Here is a 19,186-nt window from a genome sequence, read left to right as displayed (position 1 = left end):
CTAGAAGAGAAAAAACGCACCTGAGCATATATAACAATGGATGCAATTGTTGAAATCTTTATTCAAAAAAAAAATAAAAATCCTGCCTGGTTGACAGGTTTGTCATCAACGTACATGAGCACAAAAATATGCAAAAATTGACATTAGTTTGGTCAGCATATGGAGAAAACGATTTTTTTTTATTCAAAAAAGTGAAATAAAAGAATAAATTGTTCTCCAAAAATAAACAATTCTGCACATTAGCAAAGTAATCAGTGAGGAAGGCTGAAGAGATAAAAAGTAGCATCTCTCTGCTGTCGCTTTGGAGGCAATCATCTTGTATTGAGTCCACAGTCGGTTTATGGATTGGGGGAGAAGGAAAAAAAAAAAAACCTCACAAATGCCCGAAAAGAGGGTTGATACACACAGACACCAATTAGGCCCTTATTTTCTTTTAGAGTATAACAATAACCCAAAACATTTGTATTAGCTCTCCTTTGCACTGGGTGGATTCATTCCAACTGGTACATGTTAAGCGTATGAACCGAACATCAGTAAACATGCGTTAGCATCCACAGACGCAAAGGTAAAGAGAGTTCGGTCACCAGTGGTTTCTTCGTGCTGTAAGCATTTTGTACAGCTGGGTCTAAATGATTTTTAAAAAAAGGCAGCCAAGTCAGTTAGTCAGTCTACAGTAGGCTAAATCCGTTTGACATGCAGCATATTCTTGCTTAATTGCTGATTAAAAAACAAAACAAAACCGTTTTTTTTTTTTTTTTTTTTTTTTTTTTGCTTTATCAGCCACAGACCAGAAGCAGAATGTGTGTCCACACTTCTGCTTCTGTCTGAAGGAATGTGAGTCACCCCTGAACCGGAGAGATCTTGGATCGAGAAGGACGTTTCATAACCATCATCGTTTTGTCATTGTCGTCAGATTATTACAGAGAAGGGACAAAAACAAAAATTGAGGAGATGGTTTGAAATTAAACATACCAGTAACATCAATGCCTCGTTTATCGTAACTGGTGCTGGTAGTCACAAGTGGTTTGAATTGGAGTACACAATGTCCATGGATATAAATAGAAGAGGATGAGGTGGAAAAAGAAGGACATGTAAACATCTCTCCAGTCTGAGGTTTCTCTTCTTAATCCCATCATGGCCTCCTTGAGGTCCTTCCACCCGCATATGATTGCGTACATTCCGCCGTTGTTGCTCACGAATGCATCTCCGAGTTGAGTTTGTCCTGAAAGATGTACAAGTTGTTGGTGGCGGCGATGGCGATGATGTTCTCCGTTGGGTGCCAGGCCGTGTGCAGGATCTTCTTGGTGAAGTCCAGGCTGTCCACGCTGATGTCGTCCTTGCGCCGCTTGCCGCCGGCGGCGCACACTCGGCGCGGCTTGAGCACGGCTCGGGGTTTGCTGCTCTCCCGCGACGCTTCTAAGGTCACGTCGCGCTTGGTGTTGCGGTCGAACATGCGGAAGAAGTTGTTGTAGGCTCCTGTCATGATCACGCTACACACATGAGAGGAGCGGGGGGATCCGGTTATAGTGGGGGATGATGTAGCGGTTCATGGAGATGAATTTCATGGAGGTTTGTGATCAGTTCCTACTTGATGTTCCGTGGATGGGTGGAGGATGAGCAATCAAAAGTCAATGATTGGTCTGCTAACTTTTTTACTTTTCTTTTTCTGGACCAGATGTAATTGATTAAGGTAGTAGTATAAAATATGTACTGTGTTTTTTTTTTATTTTATTTTTTTTTTATTTTTTTATTGTTTTGGATTTTGTTGTGGCGGGTTAAACAGATTAATGGAATTTCCATCCATTTCAATGGAAAACGATTTGAGATACACGTTTTTAGTTATCAGCGTGCTCTACAATTTTAGTATGATAGTCATGCAGACAGAAACAAAGAAGAGTTTCACAACTACTCAGTAAGCTCCAGTAATAGCCATGTTCCATGGGGGATAAAGAATATATGCCTGTGAATTAGTGATAGACTGATAAGGGGTTTTTTTCAGGGCCAATACCGATTATTAATAGTCAAGGATGCAGATAACCGATATTTCAAGCCAATATTCAGTTGCAGTAAAATATAAAATATGAGTGTAAAAAATAAATAAATGACGGTAGAATAGACAGCTTTCTTAAAAAAAAAGATAAAAAATAACAAATAAAATAAAAATTGCAGGGATCTTCCCAGGTCATCACCATGTGTCAAACAAAATTAAAAACAAAGCAAGTAAAAAGCTCCCTAAAGTGTTCTACTGTAAATAAAATGTTCCAAAATTTCAACACTATTTCTTAATTTTTATACAATTTAAAAAATAAATAAATAAAAAAGGTGCCGGGCATTCACAGTGTCAGCATCATGAGTAAAGTGGGAATTTAAATAAATACATAAATGAAAAGTTCCCTGAAGATCACTAAACAGCAAATGCATTCTAGCAGTATGATTATTGGTCTGTCCCTACTGTGTGTATTGTTATATCATGGTTACATCATATGTTATTTGATCATTTGTATTCATTCGTGTTAAACTATATGTGCTAGCTTTAGCATAGTGGATATTAAGGTAAAGCTATGTGGTTATTTTAACATGATTCATGGTTAGTTTGACAGTGTTTTTCATGGTACAAAATTATCAAACAAAACTTCTCAACGCACTTTGGCTGTGGCGAGTTTATAAAGAATAAAAGACAGACCTGTCCGAGCCGTTCCAGGCGCATTCAAACTTGTCGAAGATGCAGTCGTTTTCATAAAGGGAGCACAACTTGCTGCGGAGGTAATCGTGAACCTGGAGGGGAGGAGCACATCAATCAAAAAAAATGAATCTAACGCACATCTGCTTCACTTGGCTATTGACTGCAGGTAAACTAAAAATAGAAGATGAAACGGAGGACACCCACATAGAGGAAACACATTAACTGTGCGCACTTGTAACACTAAACCTCCCCCAAGGCATCGCTAATGAGGCAACAACTGCCCTCAGCAATATGAGGTACCAGGAGGACATTTTAATCGAAAACGTCATTAATGTCTGACTATTATCACACACCAAGGCCATGGTAATCGAGATACGCACACACATTTACTAATAATTCTCCCCCCTTGTGTGTTTTCATGCAACCTGCGTGTGTCAGCACTGAGGGTCTGAAATGTACACCTTCTCCTGCCACTATGCTTTGCACTGAGCTCTCTTTCCTTATTCTACATTCAGTCAGCAGTCAGCTGAGGTTGCATTGTTGCTGTACGTCAAACCTGGTGACACTTTTTTTTGTTCCAGGGCTGTCTTTCTATGGTGAGGGTTACTGTGTCATCTCAGTTTTAAAGTATATTCATATGTATGCACGTTCATTTATTAAAAGCCTTATTCTCTTGGGGTACTTAAAGGGGCTGTCTGCCGGATTCACTCAGGAAAATGCACTTTTTAAATACAGGATGTATACACTTTAACTTTCTCTCAGTCTACACATCTGTGTTTATGTTAATCTTTGGTGGTGATTTCGTCCTAAACCCCCACCCCCAAAATGGCAAAATACAGGCGGGGGGGGTTGTTTTTAGGACGAAATCACCACCAAAGATTAACATAAACACAGATGTGTAGACTGAGAGAAAGTTATAGTGTGTACATCCTGTATTTAAAAATTGCATTTGCCTGAGTGAATCCAGCAGACTGCACCTTTAAATGGACCTTACCCGTTTCCTCAAGTCACCTTGCAACAGTTACTATCATCTTTCTGCCACATCCTAAAAGTCTTCCTCTCACTTCCTCGCCTTGCCAGCACTCTTTCCCTCCCCCTCTTCCTCTTCCTCCTCCACTGTGCTGCATTGCAGATCTAGGTGTCAGGCACTGGGTGAAGTATCCCTTCTTCCTGTTAATCTTCATGAGACTGTGAAAAGCTCCTCATCGCCCACATATTGCCCCCCTCTCTACACTCAGGCATGGAGAAATTGTGACCACACATGATATTATTAATACAGCATTTAGAAGATAAATGATTGCAGATGTTGTTGTTTCACACTTAAGTGGCTACTTTGAAATTCTTGATTCAACACACACATTAGGTTAGAGGAAAACACATTTGCAGGAGAAAGCAGAGAGAGATGTGAAAGTAATGGGCCGCGAAAACGGTGCTGTGGCGCCGAGGCGAGCCGAAGGGGATTCCGTGCCTTGCTCAAGGGCATCTTGACAGTTGTGAGGACATTTGTCAAGATGTATATTTAAAAGGCATCTGGAAGCATCCATCGAAACTGTATTAAAGTGTTATAATATTGAAGCAGGAACTATTGACCATGGACCAACCCGAACAGGGACACCCAAAATAAATGAAATATTCAGTATTCAGGCCCAGCAATGTCTAAATGCATTTCTACTTGTAATTCAATGCCCATGTGCAAATTTCTAACTTTAGCCAATGATTGTTTTTTAGTTTTTTTTTGTTTTTTTTTAATCCATCAATAACAAGTTTGTACTTCCCAGACAAGCAGTGACAATGACAGTAATTGAATATGTTATATCTAAAGCTTGGAAAGGAAGATGATCATTCTAATCTATACTATTCTTAACATAAGTTTTGATTGCTTCCGTTGTTGTTTTTGGTCCTTGTGCATGGTCATTTTGATTGTTTGGTGTCTTATAAGCCCATGTGGGCTGGGTGTATATTTTAGTATGCATGACACAATAATAATAAGAAGAAGAAGAAGAATAAAACATGGCACAAATGTCAATGTCAATGTGACACCTACCGCACCCCCCCAAAAAAATGTAGTGGAACAACACTTCTGCATGAAATAAATTCCTTGTCCCCTTTCATTGGAGTCAAACATGAAGAAAAATATTCCTCTACCTGGTAGGTCTCCAGGGGCTTGCTCTCCATGTTGAGGTCCCACACTTTGGCAGTCAGGTAGTCTCTGGTGAGCAGGTAGCGCCCGCTGTGGCTAAACTTGACGTCGGACACAGAGGAGATGATCTCGGAGAAGAAGGAGCGAGCGCTGGGGTCCTCCGGCTCCTCAAACACTGGAGGCGAGGCAAAAACATGACAAACCTGATAAATGTGTGCACAGTCACACTGCGTAATTGAGACAAATAGATGGACACAGGTGACAATAAACAAGGGACTATCATTAATTTGATCCTCAGGTGCTTTTGTCTAGATGTTACAATGATCAAAGAGCAGCAAATTACGACACTGAAATGCGGTGCCGAACACATTTACTAGCCCAACCGTCACAAAAATTAGAAGAGACAATCCATCCAAACACGAAGTGCTTATAGTACTTTAATACGGACTCTTTACTCGTTTTGAACTTCATTGTTCTATACCAATATTTGAGACGGACAATTGGGCTCCTCTGACAGTCTGAAACTAACATTTATTTAATAATACTACATTTTAGTGTTGTCAAGTCAAGTCAAGTTTATTTATATAGCCCTTAATCACACAAACGTCTCAAAGGGCTTCACATGCCCACAGTTGACAAATAGGAAAAACTAAAAAAAAACAAAAAAACAAAAAAAAAACATCAGGGGAAAAAAAAACAAGTTGCTGTCAAAGTTAAAGCGTTAACTAATTAATTAATCACAAAAAATTAGCGCAGTAATCTTGTATTAACGCAGATTAATTTCATTTTGATCGCAGATGATCATTTAGCTGACAGCGGGTTACGTTAAATGTAGCACAGGTTGTGATTGAGCAATAAACATAACTCCATGCATTAAAGTAAAGCATTTAATAAATGTTTGCGTATGACATTCAGAATATTTGTTCATGTCCATTTTAAATTATGCAAGTAATTAACTGATTAGAAAAAGAGGCGGATGAGCGTGTGCAGTGGATAAAAACTTTTGAAGACGTCCTCATAACGTTAAATGTCTAAAAATTTAACACAACAAGTGCTTCTTTAAATTTGGTGGGTAAAAAATGTTGATTAAAAAAAGCCTTTTTATTTAAGCGATTAATCAAAATTGTAAGATGTGATTAAAAAATGGAATTGTTTGGCAGCTCTACTACATAGTAACTGTTGTGTTAGTGTTTGGCACATACATTCAATTTCTTTGATAAATGCCCATTCACAACTGGAGGGGGAGCCCAAGAGCGAAAGTGAAACTGTTGTTCCATACTGCTACTTTACATTGTTTGCTTTGTCCTTCACAAGCGACTGTACTTTATCTGACAGTTTTAGGACACCAGTAGAGCATCTCAGCAGGTTTACTCACATTTGGAGTGTCGGTCGCACAGCGCCGCCTCCCTCATGTCACAGAGGCGCAGGGTGCCTTTGCTGCTGCTGTACACAAACAGGTTACAGTGGTGGGGGTGAAACTCCGCCGCTGTGATCACCTCTGTCAGATCCTCCATGTTGGCCGGCTTGATGTCCACAATGTCTGAGAGAAAAGGCGGCATTGCTCAAGGAAACAACAGTCGGCTTATTTTGCACTTTCTTCCATTAATCCACTGAACTTATTCACAAAATGAGTCCCTGGGAAACTAATTAGAAATTCACTCGTCCATAATAAATACAAGCAGTGTAAGTATTATGTAAATGGAGAAGCAAGAAAGTCCACATAAATCATCAAAATCATTACAAGAGAAAAAAGCAAAAGCAATATAAATATAGATTGTGAGAAAATGCATTTGACAGTCCGATCATTTGTAATATAATAAATCCAGTCTGGGTCAGGAATGTGGCAATACTGTAACCTATTGAGCTGCAATAAAGCTCAGAAAGGGTCTGAAATATTTATGCAGCCTTTGAATTATTCATTACGATACATTTTCACTCCCCAAGAATAATAATCCCCTCCCCCAATAGTGTTTCTTTGTGCAGCAAAGTGGCACTCAACGCATGTACATTAGTAAAACATTAGTTTACCGCATGCATCTATTTTACGCTGTGCCCGTTTGTCTCCGCATGAAGTCAACAAAGGATACTGAAGCTGCGGTCGGTGATGTCCAGATGCCACAGGTTTATCCTCAGGTCATCGGCCGACATGTAGGTTTCATGGTCGGAGTTGACCGAGATGGAGTTGACATGATAGGTGTGGGCGTTGGCGAACACCCGCCGCGGGCTCACCTCCACCATTAAGTCCATGGGCTTCAAAACAGGCACCTGTGAAGCAGAGGGAGGCATTCGCTATCAGAGGTGACATATTAGGAGACGACAAATGGTATAAATACAGACAGTGGATTCCATTTAAGCTATTTTATTGTATTGTAAATTAATATTTAACCGTCTGCCTCCATTGTCATTTATAATTCATGCCAGCGCCCAAATTCATTTGCTTGATGGCGCAATGGAGTTGCATTGCTGAGCTTGATGGAGAAAAGCTCGTTTGGCTGCTTTTCTATTACCACACAATTTGTGTGTTGTTGTTCTGAACCTCCGCACAATCGTTCCCATGACAAGTTAATGCAACCAGAAAGAATTTGACTAATTCACGCAAAGTACACAGATGTCACACTGGATGTTTGTTTGCACACCTTCTGTTCTCATGCACACCCTTTGTATCGGTCATCCACATCCGGACGAGCAAAGGTGAACAACACGCAGACAGACTTACCTGTAGGGAGGTAACAGTGGAAATGTCCTTGATGCGACCCTCCTCATCTTTCAGGTTGTATCCCTCCGGACGTTTGTCTCGTTCACTCACCTTCCACAGCTTAATGGTTTTATCTGGTAAATGAAACAGAATAAATATGATTTATGATGAGCTTAGATTTTTCTGTGCCTATTTATGTGTACAAATCTAAGTGTTACCCTCTATTTTTGTTTATTCAGTATTTATTTATATATCTCCATTCATATATATATATATAAAATACCGCTCAGTTGAAAATTAAGCGATCGGCCCAAATTTCTGATCACATGATCGGATCGGGACAACTGTATTTTACATCAATCAATAAATATTAATAATGCACTAGTCTGATCTAAAAGATGAGGATTCATCCAAGAAAGCCCACATACTAATTCAATACAAAAATGACACACAGCACTTGACAGAAAATCCCCTTGCACAACGCAAACCTAATAAATCTCTTTATCTGAGGGGAAATCTACTTAGGTTTTGTAACCCTGATTCGAATGTAACCTTAATAGCATTTATCCCTCTAATGCTCTTCACTTCGTCACGTCCACTGAGGCACCGACCTCAGATACTGTCTCCTGGAGTTAAACGTCTCAGGGGAAAATCTTTTTTTAAACTGGTGTGATGCAATATCTAGACAACTTGTTTTTGCTGCCACCCGATTTAATGGCAAAACTCACCATTAGTGGAAAGGAGGAAGTGTGCCGCGTTCTGCTGAGGCAGCCATCGGATCTTATTGATCTTCTCCTCAATCTCCAGACTCTTAAGGTAGTCAAACTCGGGCTCATGGCTCTGGAAAGTGCTGTAGACGTTGTACTCTCCCTGGGAGAACAGCTCGGTTTTGCTCTGTGAACAGAAAAACAAAAACAAAAAAAGTGGTTGATGTGTGTAAAAACAGTGAGGAGAGCTGAGGAGAGGCATTTTATTGGTCAAACATCAGTGTGGTGCCGACTTTGCAAAACTGTAATGATACACAACTATTTCGAACAACTAGATTCTACCTGGATGGCGCGCAAGCTTGCGGATAAGGTGAAACTACTCTTCAAATTGTGTGCGTTCTGTGGTGTGTGTACCTCAGGTTCTCGTTGAAAGATGACCACCCTGCCTCCCTTGTCCCCAGTGGCCAGCAGCTCTCCCGTGTGGTTGAACTCAACAGTGGAGATGATGTCAGCTGCGTGGGGACAGAAAGAGAGACAATGATGAAGGGGGGGATGGAACAGTGAGTGGGGTCGTTGGGGGGTGTTGCATGAAGCACAAGAACAGGATTCATCAGTTGAGCATACACAACCACCTTGCCCGCATCATAATTAAGCAATATGCACACACGCCACAAATTTGTGTCATGATGATTCACACATTGAAACCCCGCAGCCCACAAGAGTAGTGTCACTTGAGTAATCATCATAAGCACTTTTTTTTTTTTTTTTTTTTACAATGTTCTCTTTGCCACAACAACAAGCTGAAGAGCGTTTGTAATTATCCTTCACTCAAACTGCATAGTTTGATGTGTTCATTTGCATATTTCTGTCAGTGTCTCCACTTGGCATTTAGAGACTTTTACATGTGCAGAAAATGTAGTCAATTGTTGAATGAAACACCTGAGGCTTGAATATGGTTTTACGTTGCCTATATTAGAGCGCGACTATACACATTTTATATTGCTTAATAGACTCATTGGAAAGAACGACAAACTAGGAAAAGGAGAGTTTGCAAGGGGAAAAAAAATCTGTCCTTAGACTTTTTGCCTTGTTTTTGATGGTTTTGAGCAGATTTTTCAATGCCCACATATAGGTCGAAAACCAATGTCAGGCTGATGACAGAGGCAGAAGCATTTTCCACATACTAGTATGTGTGTCTACCCCCACTTTGTTTGTTATTTTTGTGTAATTTTAACTAGAGATAGGCAAGTACTGATACCGGGTATCAATATCAGGCTGATATCCGGTTTTATTTCAATGTATCCTTACTAGCGATGACCGCCGATATCAGTTTTGTCTGCCCTCTTGTGACTGTTTTATGATCAGGAACTAGAAATTAGAAATCAGAAGAATAGAAATTTACTATTGAGTTTATGTAATTTTAACTCACTTGCTCCCAATGACGTATAAATACAATCTTTTTTAATGCAAGTGTCCCAAAGACGTATTTATATGTATTTTGTTGTTGTTGTTTTTTTTATGCTAGAGCATACAGAAGGCTTTCATGCAGCCTCTCAACTGCAAAGAACGGTTGCAGAAATGGTAGTTATTATACAAATGGCCAGCAGGTGGTAGCAGAGGAAAGTAGATCAACCAGGGTCATGTTGAAAAAGAGCTCAATTACTCACAATTTTAAATAGATTTGTGAAAATTAATTAAACTTAGCTATATTCTAATGCTAATTGCTGCAAAATGGAAACAGATAGAAATTACTTTTTTCCTGATAAAATCAGAGACTTTAATATTTCTTTTGATAGGTTCCATGTTTTTATAGCAATTGAACACAATATTCTGCAGGCCTTGAAAAATCAGACAAAATCCAGTAATACAGCCGGGAGCGAACGGGATTGCTTCTGTGAAAATGGCTGGGAGTGAATGAGTTCAGGACAAATGCTATATTAAGATACATAGGTCTTTCTTTAAAAATATTTGTCTTTTTGGGGAAATTCGTATGACGAGCAGTATCGGTACGACATTGGTTTTGATATCGATGACTACTCGAGAGTTGAGTACTCCGGTCTGAAAAAAAGTGGCATCAAACATCTTAAAATTAACCAATCTGAAATGGTGAAAATAGCTAAATCTATATACGCTCTTGAACACAACATTTGAAGTGAGAAATGCCTTCTATTTCCTCGTTCTGTGGAAGAAAGCCAGTAATTTTCACCTACTGTATATTTGAACAATTCAAATGGCTTCTCCTGCCTCAGTAAGAGTTGTAAAAGAAAGAGAAAAAACAAAGCACAAAGTTACCAAATAATCCAACAATGGATTGAAATAGGTCACAGCTGAGCTTTCCGCGCCTTCAACAAAGGAATCCACAGAGTTTTGATAGAAAAGAAAGCAGCCCTCAAAATAAGCTGTGGTTGTAATAAAAGCAGAGCGCAGAGGGAGCATTTATTGAGAGTGTTGAGATTCAAAGCTGAAGCGCTGCCAATTTTGTGGCGGCCTTGACTGAGACTGAATTTATGATGAGGGCAAGCATTGGTTCCATCTCCAGACACAAGCGCCACGCCGTCTTGATTCTGACTCTCACACACCACTACTACATCTTCTACATTAGACAGTGCACTGATTGTCATTTAGGCCACATTCCGCTCCTTTCTCATCTTTGTGGTTGTCTCTCCACATTCAAGTCTGACTCTCATCCCTCCCCCACAGCACTTCGCAGCCCGGCAGTACACTGACTGGTGGTGGTGATGCTGGCAGTGGTGAAATGGGAAAGATGGAGAGGGAAGAAGGGCTTGGGCGGAGGTGGTGGAGGAAGGGGGGCGGGTGGGGTGTCCTCCAATGAGCGAGGGTTGCCTTGGTAACAGGCTGAGCCAACGAGTACTCGACACGGTTAGCCGTATATGGCATTCTGGAGGAGGAGGAAGTGGGATTAAATCAATCCAGGAAGAAGGGGCATGGTGAAATCATTGAGCCACTTCAGTTTCGCCCACAAACAAACTAATTAATTAATTCCGGGAGACAGACAAACTTATTGCAGCTAATTATTAGAATGCAGGCTGTGAATGTGCCTGTGTGTAAGAGCGAGACAACGTTGTCTTCGCAGACAGAAGGGCTAAGCTAAGCAAAAACTGCCAGAACAGCACAAATTGTAGCAGCATAAAATATGCAGCGCACATTCTTCTCATTCTCCCTTGTTTGACAAACCTCTCTGTGAGCGTCTTTCCAACTTATAACCTCATTCATCTCTCTAACTTTTGAGCAGTCAAGGTGCAGAAAAGACAAGTGCTTCATCATCCACTGTGTGTGCGTTATGGTGTACGCATATCGGCAAGGTTATCGCTACTGTGGACGTGTGCGCTGTTGCAAGCAAGCTGTGTCGGCCTCCCACAGACCGTCATTTGCATCAGCAGGCAATCACCGCCATACTGCTGCGTCCACACATGCAACAACACTCAAACAGGATTGAAACCAATAACATGGAAGCAAATTCGTCAGCTAGCCTGTATTGTGAATTGGGCAAAGTCGGAACAATGTTCCCTAGCTACGTTGGTCATGGTTCACCTAACTCAGCCATACTATAATTGCAGATATTTATGTGGAATGTACAGTGAATATAAAAAGTCTACACACCCTTGTTTGACTGACATTTTATGATTATAAAAAAACAAAACAAAAAACAAAACTGAGATAACTAATTTCAAAACATTTTCTACCATTACAACTCAAGTGAATTTTTTATTCATTTCTTTTCAAGTGAGGCTGTAAAAATAAGCAACTGAAATATGACAGAAACTAAAAGTGTCTCTGATTAACTCCAAATAAAGTTCAGATGCTCTAGTAGGCTTTTCATGACATCTGTCTTGCTTTATATCAGACACTGATGGTTTTTATACAAACGCTGATTGGTATTTGGAACATAATTCATAATTCCCTTCACCTCGTCTAAAGCCCCAGCTCAAGAAAACAGAACCAAAGTTTGATACTGTTGTCACCATAACGCTTCACTGTCGTTATGGTGTCCTGGTGCCACAATTCTCCAAATCTTTGCTTCGATTTGACTTTCAATTTTAGAGTCCCAATTCGATTTGCATCTCGATTTTTTTTTGCTTTTCTTTTTTTGCAATTTTTAGACTATTCTAGTCTACGATCATTGGTACTTTTTATCATTACATTTTGTATAGTAAATATCATTACATAAGTTCAGTCCATTTACCATTTCAAAAGATGGGTTGCATACAAGTAAGGCAGTTTCCATTATTCTTGTGTAATGTATCACATTAGGAACTAATGAGAAGTGTCGTGTTTGTGCCAAATATACCTTTTGGACTGTAAACAGTTCAACCTTGGGTTCGTCGAACAACAAGAAAACCTCCCAAAGGTAGGAAAATGCATATAACAAAGCCTGCTCTAAAAACGTTAACTGAATTTTAAATGCAAACATCAAAATGAAATAAAAAAACATGATGAAAAACCTAAAACTATTATAACCCTTGTGAGGGGTTAATTTTTATTTTTTTTTAATGGTTTCTCTCTCTATAGAGGATTTTCACCTATTGTGGGTGTGGCTGGACTGCTATCCCCCATAATAAATGGGGGCTCACCATAGCCCTCATGAGGAGGACTATTAAGAAAAGAAAATCAATGTTTGGGGAAAAGAGGTTGGAGGTGGAATAAGGGGGAATTCCTTTTTTATGAGAAGAGATACAAGAGGGACAGGGAGGGGAGCAGACTTCCCACTGTCCCAATTACGGATATGTCAGCTCTGGGAAAACATCGACCATTAAAGCCCGGCCAAAAACACACACTCCTTAAAAGCCAGGACAAGACGCCGCTCAGCAGGACACGTTTGTGTATGTCGGCGAGTATGTGTGTGCAGCATGTGCACCCGGCATGTATCATCAAGTGTATGTGTGCACCACTGTGTGTACTTAAATTACCCAGTAGGGGGGAAAAAAAAGAAATAAACAGGCTGGGAAGAGGAGGGGAATGACTGTCTGAGGTTAAATTGATCCCTGCCCTGCAGTTTAGGAGATACCTGGGAAAAAAAACAGCATGCGTGTGTGTTGGAAAAGCAGATTAATGGAAAAAAAGTGATTCTGGGATGGCACAGCATGGGATCTTTAGACACAGAGGAGCAGAACTGGTGTGAGCCTAATGGTCATTGACACAAACAATTAGAAGCGGCATGCTGGAAAAACAACTAATTCTGCTGAGACAACTTGGTCTGCTGTGCTAAAATTAGTCATGAACAAAAATACTTCAGATTTGTCAGACAAAAAATGTGGAGCTTGGGGATTTGCACCCAAGTTTAGCACCCAATGATAATGAAAACTGTGATTAAACGTTGACATAAATACGTAAATGTAATCCTGTGCATCTTTGACTTGGGGCGAGGAAGCCTGAAAAGGATAATGAGCTTCGTCTGGTCAAGCTATTTAAAGGAAATCAATCTCACACACGCACACACATTTGTACATCACACAGTCTGAGATAAAAATAACATGGCTGGTACAGAAATAGTGGCACACAAACGGACTGATGCAGACTGACAAACTGAGGTATGAAATATTTGTGACGTTCAGACTCAGATGGAATAATTCCCCCGACACACATACCCTTGCATGTCTCAGACTGATGTCATGTGACGCGACTGTTAAGGCGTACTGTACATGTGACCACCGGGGAGATAAGAGGATAGAGCACACACCTTCAGTATAAGAGGCAAACGGCTCAGGCTCCAGAGAAAGGGTAGTGATGTCGGAGCACAGCACCTGGATGGGGCTCAACATCCTGGGGGAGGACTCCAGGGTGGAGAGGGGTGGGCGGAGCTCTTCAGGCTATAGCCAGGAGCAGCCCTGCAACAGGAGCAAGGATGGAGGAAGAAGAGGTGGGTTGCACAGGGGAAGGACAGAAGGAAGTGGGGAGTGGTTAAGGTGGGGTACGGGTTACTACGTCACCACATTGGGCCATGAGTACTCACCAAATAGATCAGAGAGGTGATGTATTCATGAGCATACTCTACATCTATGACACATGTCCTTTGGGGTGAAGTTTTGCAGGGAGAAGGAGTCATGCAGGGTAACACACACAGAGCTAAATGAACATCAGTGAAGTTCATTTGTCAAGGGAGACCCTCGCTTAAATACAAGGAAAAGGAGAAGGTTTATTTTCCAGCGTAATTCCCCAAATGTTGGCCTCTGCTCTAATATATTCTAAGCCTCAATGAAATATTGGGTGCAACTCTGATCAAAAAGATGACTCATCCCTGCCGGTAAAATAACTTGTTGTATGTAACAACCTTTTATTATCATACCTGTATTTGATACAACCATGAGTAGAAGTCATCAAAAAGAACACAGCTGTGGTGTAGTTATTTGTACAAATATTATTTATTTGATGATAGTCACACTTTATTGAAATAAGACTGACACTCTGCAATTGAGTAAATAAATAAATGATATCTAATACAGATTATTTTGAACACCATTTTAAATCAAGTATTTCCTTCACGCATATATTTCAAGTTCATGCCTTTCATTGTGATATTAATTGCTGAAAGGCATTAATGTTTAAAAGTTAACATAACCCACAATATTTATTCACAATAATATGTTCTATGCAGTACCACTAATATAAGCACGGTATTCTAATTAAAATTATCTTTTTGGAATATGAGTTAAGCATCAAAATCCACCCATTTTTATCAAACCCATGGGGCGGCCATTTTATCACTTACTGTCAACTGAGAATTACATCACAGTTGCTGAGGTCTCAGGTAACGACCAATCATGGTGCACCTGCTTTCTGACGCCGAGCTTGGCTGTTACCTGAGCAGCTGTGATGTCATTTTCAGTCAACAACACGTGGCAAAATGGCTGCCCCTTATGATGGATAAAAACGGGTGGATTTAGCTGCTTAACTCTACGCGCACAACATTAATTTGAATGCTGTGTTTAGACTAGTACATATTATTGTAAAGAAATGTTTTGGGTTGACTTCCCTTTTAATTTCCATACAACATAGCACTTGAGAGCCACTAAAATGTTTTGTTAGATGAGCTCATTTAAGTGCAACTTTGTGTTAATGGGCTGATCCAACACTTCAGCAACTAAGACAGGCGCACAATCGTGAGCCTTTTAAAGAAATTAATCATAAATAAGTTATTCCCAAAACCACGGGGGAAATAGCAGAAGGCAAGGCACAATATTTGGATGACAAATATTTCATGAGTATTAAAAAGCAAAGCCTCATCCATCCCCGGAGACAATTCTACTCCAGTTGGAGCTTTGTGTAACAAAGGGAGCTAGTGAAGAGAGAAAAGGGAATAAAAGCGAATAGGTAGAAGAGATGGTGAGAAGTGGGGAGGGGAGGAATTGTGAATTGTGGAGGAAGGTTAAGCACCCCTCCTTTGTAGGTTTTGAAGGCCAGGGAACTCCCCATGGAAAGGTCTTGGGATGTACTTTTATGTATGCACACGCACACATTCATACAACCTGAGTGAACAAAGACGCACAGGATGTTCTCACAAACAGGCAAAAATATAAAAATGCCACAGAGCCGAAAGGTGGAAAACAAAACACTTTTAGAACCACTCACACACCTCCCATTCAATTTGCCTTTAGCACTGACGTACAACCATTCAACAATGTTGGCTAATTATTTGGCCACTTAAGCAATGCTGCAAGATGCCTGAGAGGATGTTGGGGAATGGGTAGGGAGGCGGGCATGGAAAAAAGGTGGAGGAAGGGGGAACAAATCTTCTTTTTTTTTTTATATATATATACATTCGTGACAGAAGCTAACTGAGGGGGTCCTCAGACATCGACTTACTTATTGTCCTGCAACTATCTGTCAGCAGACGATGGGTAATGTGTTGCACTCTCTCATCTCTTTCTGCAATTTGTGTGCGTGTGGCCACCGTGTTGAGAGCTCATCAGTAATTCGACCGGAATAGCGCCTGTCTGAGGGGCGGAGAATAATTAATCCTGCCATTATTGGTGGGCGGAGACAACCTGTCAGTCATACCGGCCAAGCATGAAAAGCAGCATGTTTTTATCACAGACTGTTGCTATGGCAATAATGCATACTTGCTGGTGTCGGATGTTACCGACGACTTCCTGCAGCTCTGTAGCCTCTCGGACAAAAGCAGTATTACGAAGGAAATATGTCAAAGAAAAGGTCAAAAGCAGAAAAAAAAAGCGGCTAGAAAACACAACGGGGGACTTGCACGTCAAAAATGAACACCTTCAACAGGCTGCACTGCAGGTCTCCTCTGACTAATGCTGACTGAAGGTAATTATTCCACAGCAGAGACTCAGAACACTCAATTCAAGTGACAAGGAGGGAAAAATCCATCATAAAAGTGAGATGAGCATTGTAATTGTGGTTAACAGAAGGTGCAGAAAACAAACTGAAATTGTTTGTGTGTACAGCTGGACTGGCTGTAATATCCCCCCTGCTTCAAATCTGATACACCATCTATTCAATTTGACACCCTGCTTTATTACATTTGGGAGAAGATGGTGCACATGTGTCTTACAGAGGCAATGTTAGAGACTAGGGGTGTTATTTTATTTTTTATTTTTGTCCATAGACAGTGCATTCGCTCGGGCATAAAAACTGGCGCATCGTGATTTTCATACAGGTGCAAGCCTCACTTTAGCCTGTTTGGCAATTTGGCAGCGAGAGCTGCGCAATGCCAGGTGTTCCGGCGGAGTGAGGGTTTTTTCTTTTACATGCCCCCGGCGCACCTGACAATTTGGTATCTGAAAGTAGACTCATCTTTAGACCCACTAAAAGCAGGTCTAAGTTGTGGCGCAGGTGGTGTATGCGTCAGATTCTGAGCCACTTCCACTCGCTGGAAAGCAAATTGGCCATTTCTAACCGCGCGCATCTGCAAAAACACCAAAACAAATATGTACCAGACTTACACTCAGTACAAAAAACAGGGCTCTAGCTCTGCAGTTACAAAAACAAACATGCAGGGCAGATCAATTCTTCCCTGCAGAGTATTACACAACAGAAGAGGGCAGTTACAAAAGCTTAACAAAAAACGAGGACTGAAAGAAGAAGCGTACAATCAAATAAGAAGGAGAGGAAGACTCGCCAAAGACAGTTCAATTTTGTAAATTGAAGGGCTGTTACTACGTTTTGCCGCCCTGTCAGCACTTCATCGATCAGTACAGATTTAGAGAACGATTACGGGGCAGTCCTGCACTTCTTAGTAAACACATTATAAGTTGCAGCATGTCAATCACTCTCCAGTTTGCTTACCTTCAGTCACATAGTTGTGGTCGGGGAGGAAGCCGCGGTGGTTGAGCGTCGGGGAGGCGTCAGTGTCTTCGCCCATCAGCGGGGCTTGGGGGAGCGCCCGTCCTGGGGGGGCAGCGCGGTGGTGCTGAGGGTGGCAGAGCGGTATCGGAGGGGGTGGTGGGGAATCCGGCCAGCGCAGCGCCCATTACTGCTGCTCGCCGACGCCTCGTCAGCACAGAGCCGCAGTCATCCTACAGCTGGTGAGGATGAGGGGGGCAAGAGTGGGCCTGCCCCAATGGTTGTGCGAGGGTCCTAACACAGGCAAGCAGGGACGAGATGTAAACCTGTAAAGGGTGAGAGTATGTGGAAGTTTTTATAATTTTATTGTATTAAAGCAAAATCTTCATTTAAGACACCAGCCTGGCAATAACCAGACATTTCGAGAGGACATATAAACAGAAATAATCAAGCATAGTCTATTCATGTATGGATAATCCAGGGGAGGGTGTGGGGGAAGGGGAGTGTTTGATGAGCCGATGGTGTCTCCGCAGTGCCGATGCTTCTGCAGTAAACTCACAAGCATGGACACACACATTAAACACCACAAAAACACCCACCTGCACTTGTCTGCAGACACCTGGAAACTCCTTGAAGATCCTCCAGAAAATAGAAAAATAAATGTCACTCCTTTCGCATTAGCCGATAACAGTCCCTCAATTCTCTGCTCGTCGAGGATGAGGAAAACCTTGCTGGTCCTGCTGCAGTCTGCACTCTGGTATGCATACAGCAGAGCGAAAGGTAGAGAGAGAGAGGGAGGGAAGGAGAGAAAGTCACTGTGGTTGTATGGTGATGCATCAGACCGGGCCACGCCCACTTTGCAGCACAGCCAATCATGAAAAAGACGGGATCATGCCTTGACCACTGAGCACAGGTTACTAAAGACCACAAATAGGAGTGCGCAGAGGAGGGGACTGTCTTTAAGGGGGAATTAACAAGAGATAAGGCAGATAAATGAGTGTCACCACACAGACTCGTAGTCACATGGAGACACGACATGGCAACTAATTAATTCTCTCCTACTAGCAATTACAAAATGAAGGCTCAGTCAGAAATAATCTGAGCGACAGGGAATATTTTACGAGAATAATGTCATACAATTACCGTGGGACATATTTTTGGTCATATTTCAACTATCAAGGGCTCGAGTCATACAAGTACTTTTTTTTCTGATACTGAACAAAAGTCAATGACACTCAGTGCATGTGACCTTCAACCAAGATTGAACAATCCTAAAAGTGGCCATCAGACATGAGACTGAAAAGTAAGGTGCCAGGTAAAAATGTTCCACTCTTGTTTGTGGTAATGTGCAAAGTACCACACAGCTCATCACCGGAAGGTGTGATTGGTTAATTCTGAACACAGCCACACAATAATTAGGGAGTGAGCACACTTTAATGTGCATCTACACTATTTCAGTTACCTCAATTCCAATGGCGTTGGAAGAATACAAAGATTTACAAATTATTGTCGCCCTGTATTCAATTGAATGCACTACAAAGACAAGATATGCAATAATGTCACACCTGCCTGTAACAAGTTCCAAAAAACCTGGGACAGGAGCAGAAAAAGATTGGGAAAGTTGAGGAATGCTCAAAAACACCTGTTTGGAGTATCCCACAGGTGAACAGGTTAATTAGAGACAGGTAAGTGTCAGGTTG

At 41.2% G+C, this 19,186-nt stretch overlaps 1 protein-coding gene across 2 annotated transcripts; it reads right to left on the bottom strand.

Moving 5' to 3' along the window:
* Nucleotides 1–41: 41 nt before the first annotated feature.
* Nucleotides 42–18,292, bottom strand: LOC144025809 (serine/threonine-protein phosphatase 2A 55 kDa regulatory subunit B gamma isoform). 2 transcript variants are annotated; one of them, XM_077532147.1, is made up of 11 exons: nucleotides 18,086–18,292; nucleotides 17,490–17,812; nucleotides 13,924–14,071; nucleotides 8,640–8,737; nucleotides 8,247–8,412; nucleotides 7,540–7,652; nucleotides 6,911–7,088; nucleotides 6,199–6,363; nucleotides 4,829–4,998; nucleotides 2,684–2,775; nucleotides 42–1,490 (listed from the first exon to the last, which is right to left on the bottom strand). In XM_077532147.1, the coding sequence occupies exons 3-11, from the start codon at nucleotides 14,003–14,005 to the stop codon at nucleotides 1,193–1,195; spliced, it is 1,362 nt and encodes a 453-aa protein (XP_077388273.1). In that variant the 5' UTR covers nucleotides 14,006–14,071; nucleotides 17,490–17,812; nucleotides 18,086–18,292; the 3' UTR covers nucleotides 42–1,192. The 2 variants fall into 2 exon arrangements, with proteins under 2 accessions (XP_077388273.1, XP_077388274.1); XM_077532148.1 differs by lacking the exon at nucleotides 13,924–14,071.
* Nucleotides 18,293–19,186: the final 894 nt, after the last annotated feature.

The sequence above is a fragment of the Festucalex cinctus genome, chromosome 9 (genome assembly GCF_051991245.1).
Source record: "Festucalex cinctus isolate MCC-2025b chromosome 9, RoL_Fcin_1.0, whole genome shotgun sequence".
In the NCBI taxonomy this organism is placed as follows: Eukaryota; Metazoa; Chordata; class Actinopteri; order Syngnathiformes; family Syngnathidae; genus Festucalex; species Festucalex cinctus.
Note: the sequence above shows the minus strand (reverse complement) of the source record. Positions and strands in the feature narration are given on the sequence as shown.

Excerpts from the sequence above, each read along its gene's own strand:
- LOC144025809 (XM_077532147.1), bottom strand. The coding sequence starts at position 14,005 with ATGTTGAGCCCCATCCAGGTGCTGTGCTCCGACATCACTACCCTTTCT. Across the intron at positions 8,738-13,923 it reads GTTTGCCTCTTATACTGAAG|CTGACATCATCTCCACTGTT; the intron begins GTGTGTGCTCTA and ends GTCCCCACGCAG. Across the intron at positions 8,413-8,639 it reads TCTTTCAACGAGAACCTGAG|AGCAAAACCGAGCTGTTCTC; the intron begins GTACACACACCA and ends TTCTGTTCACAG.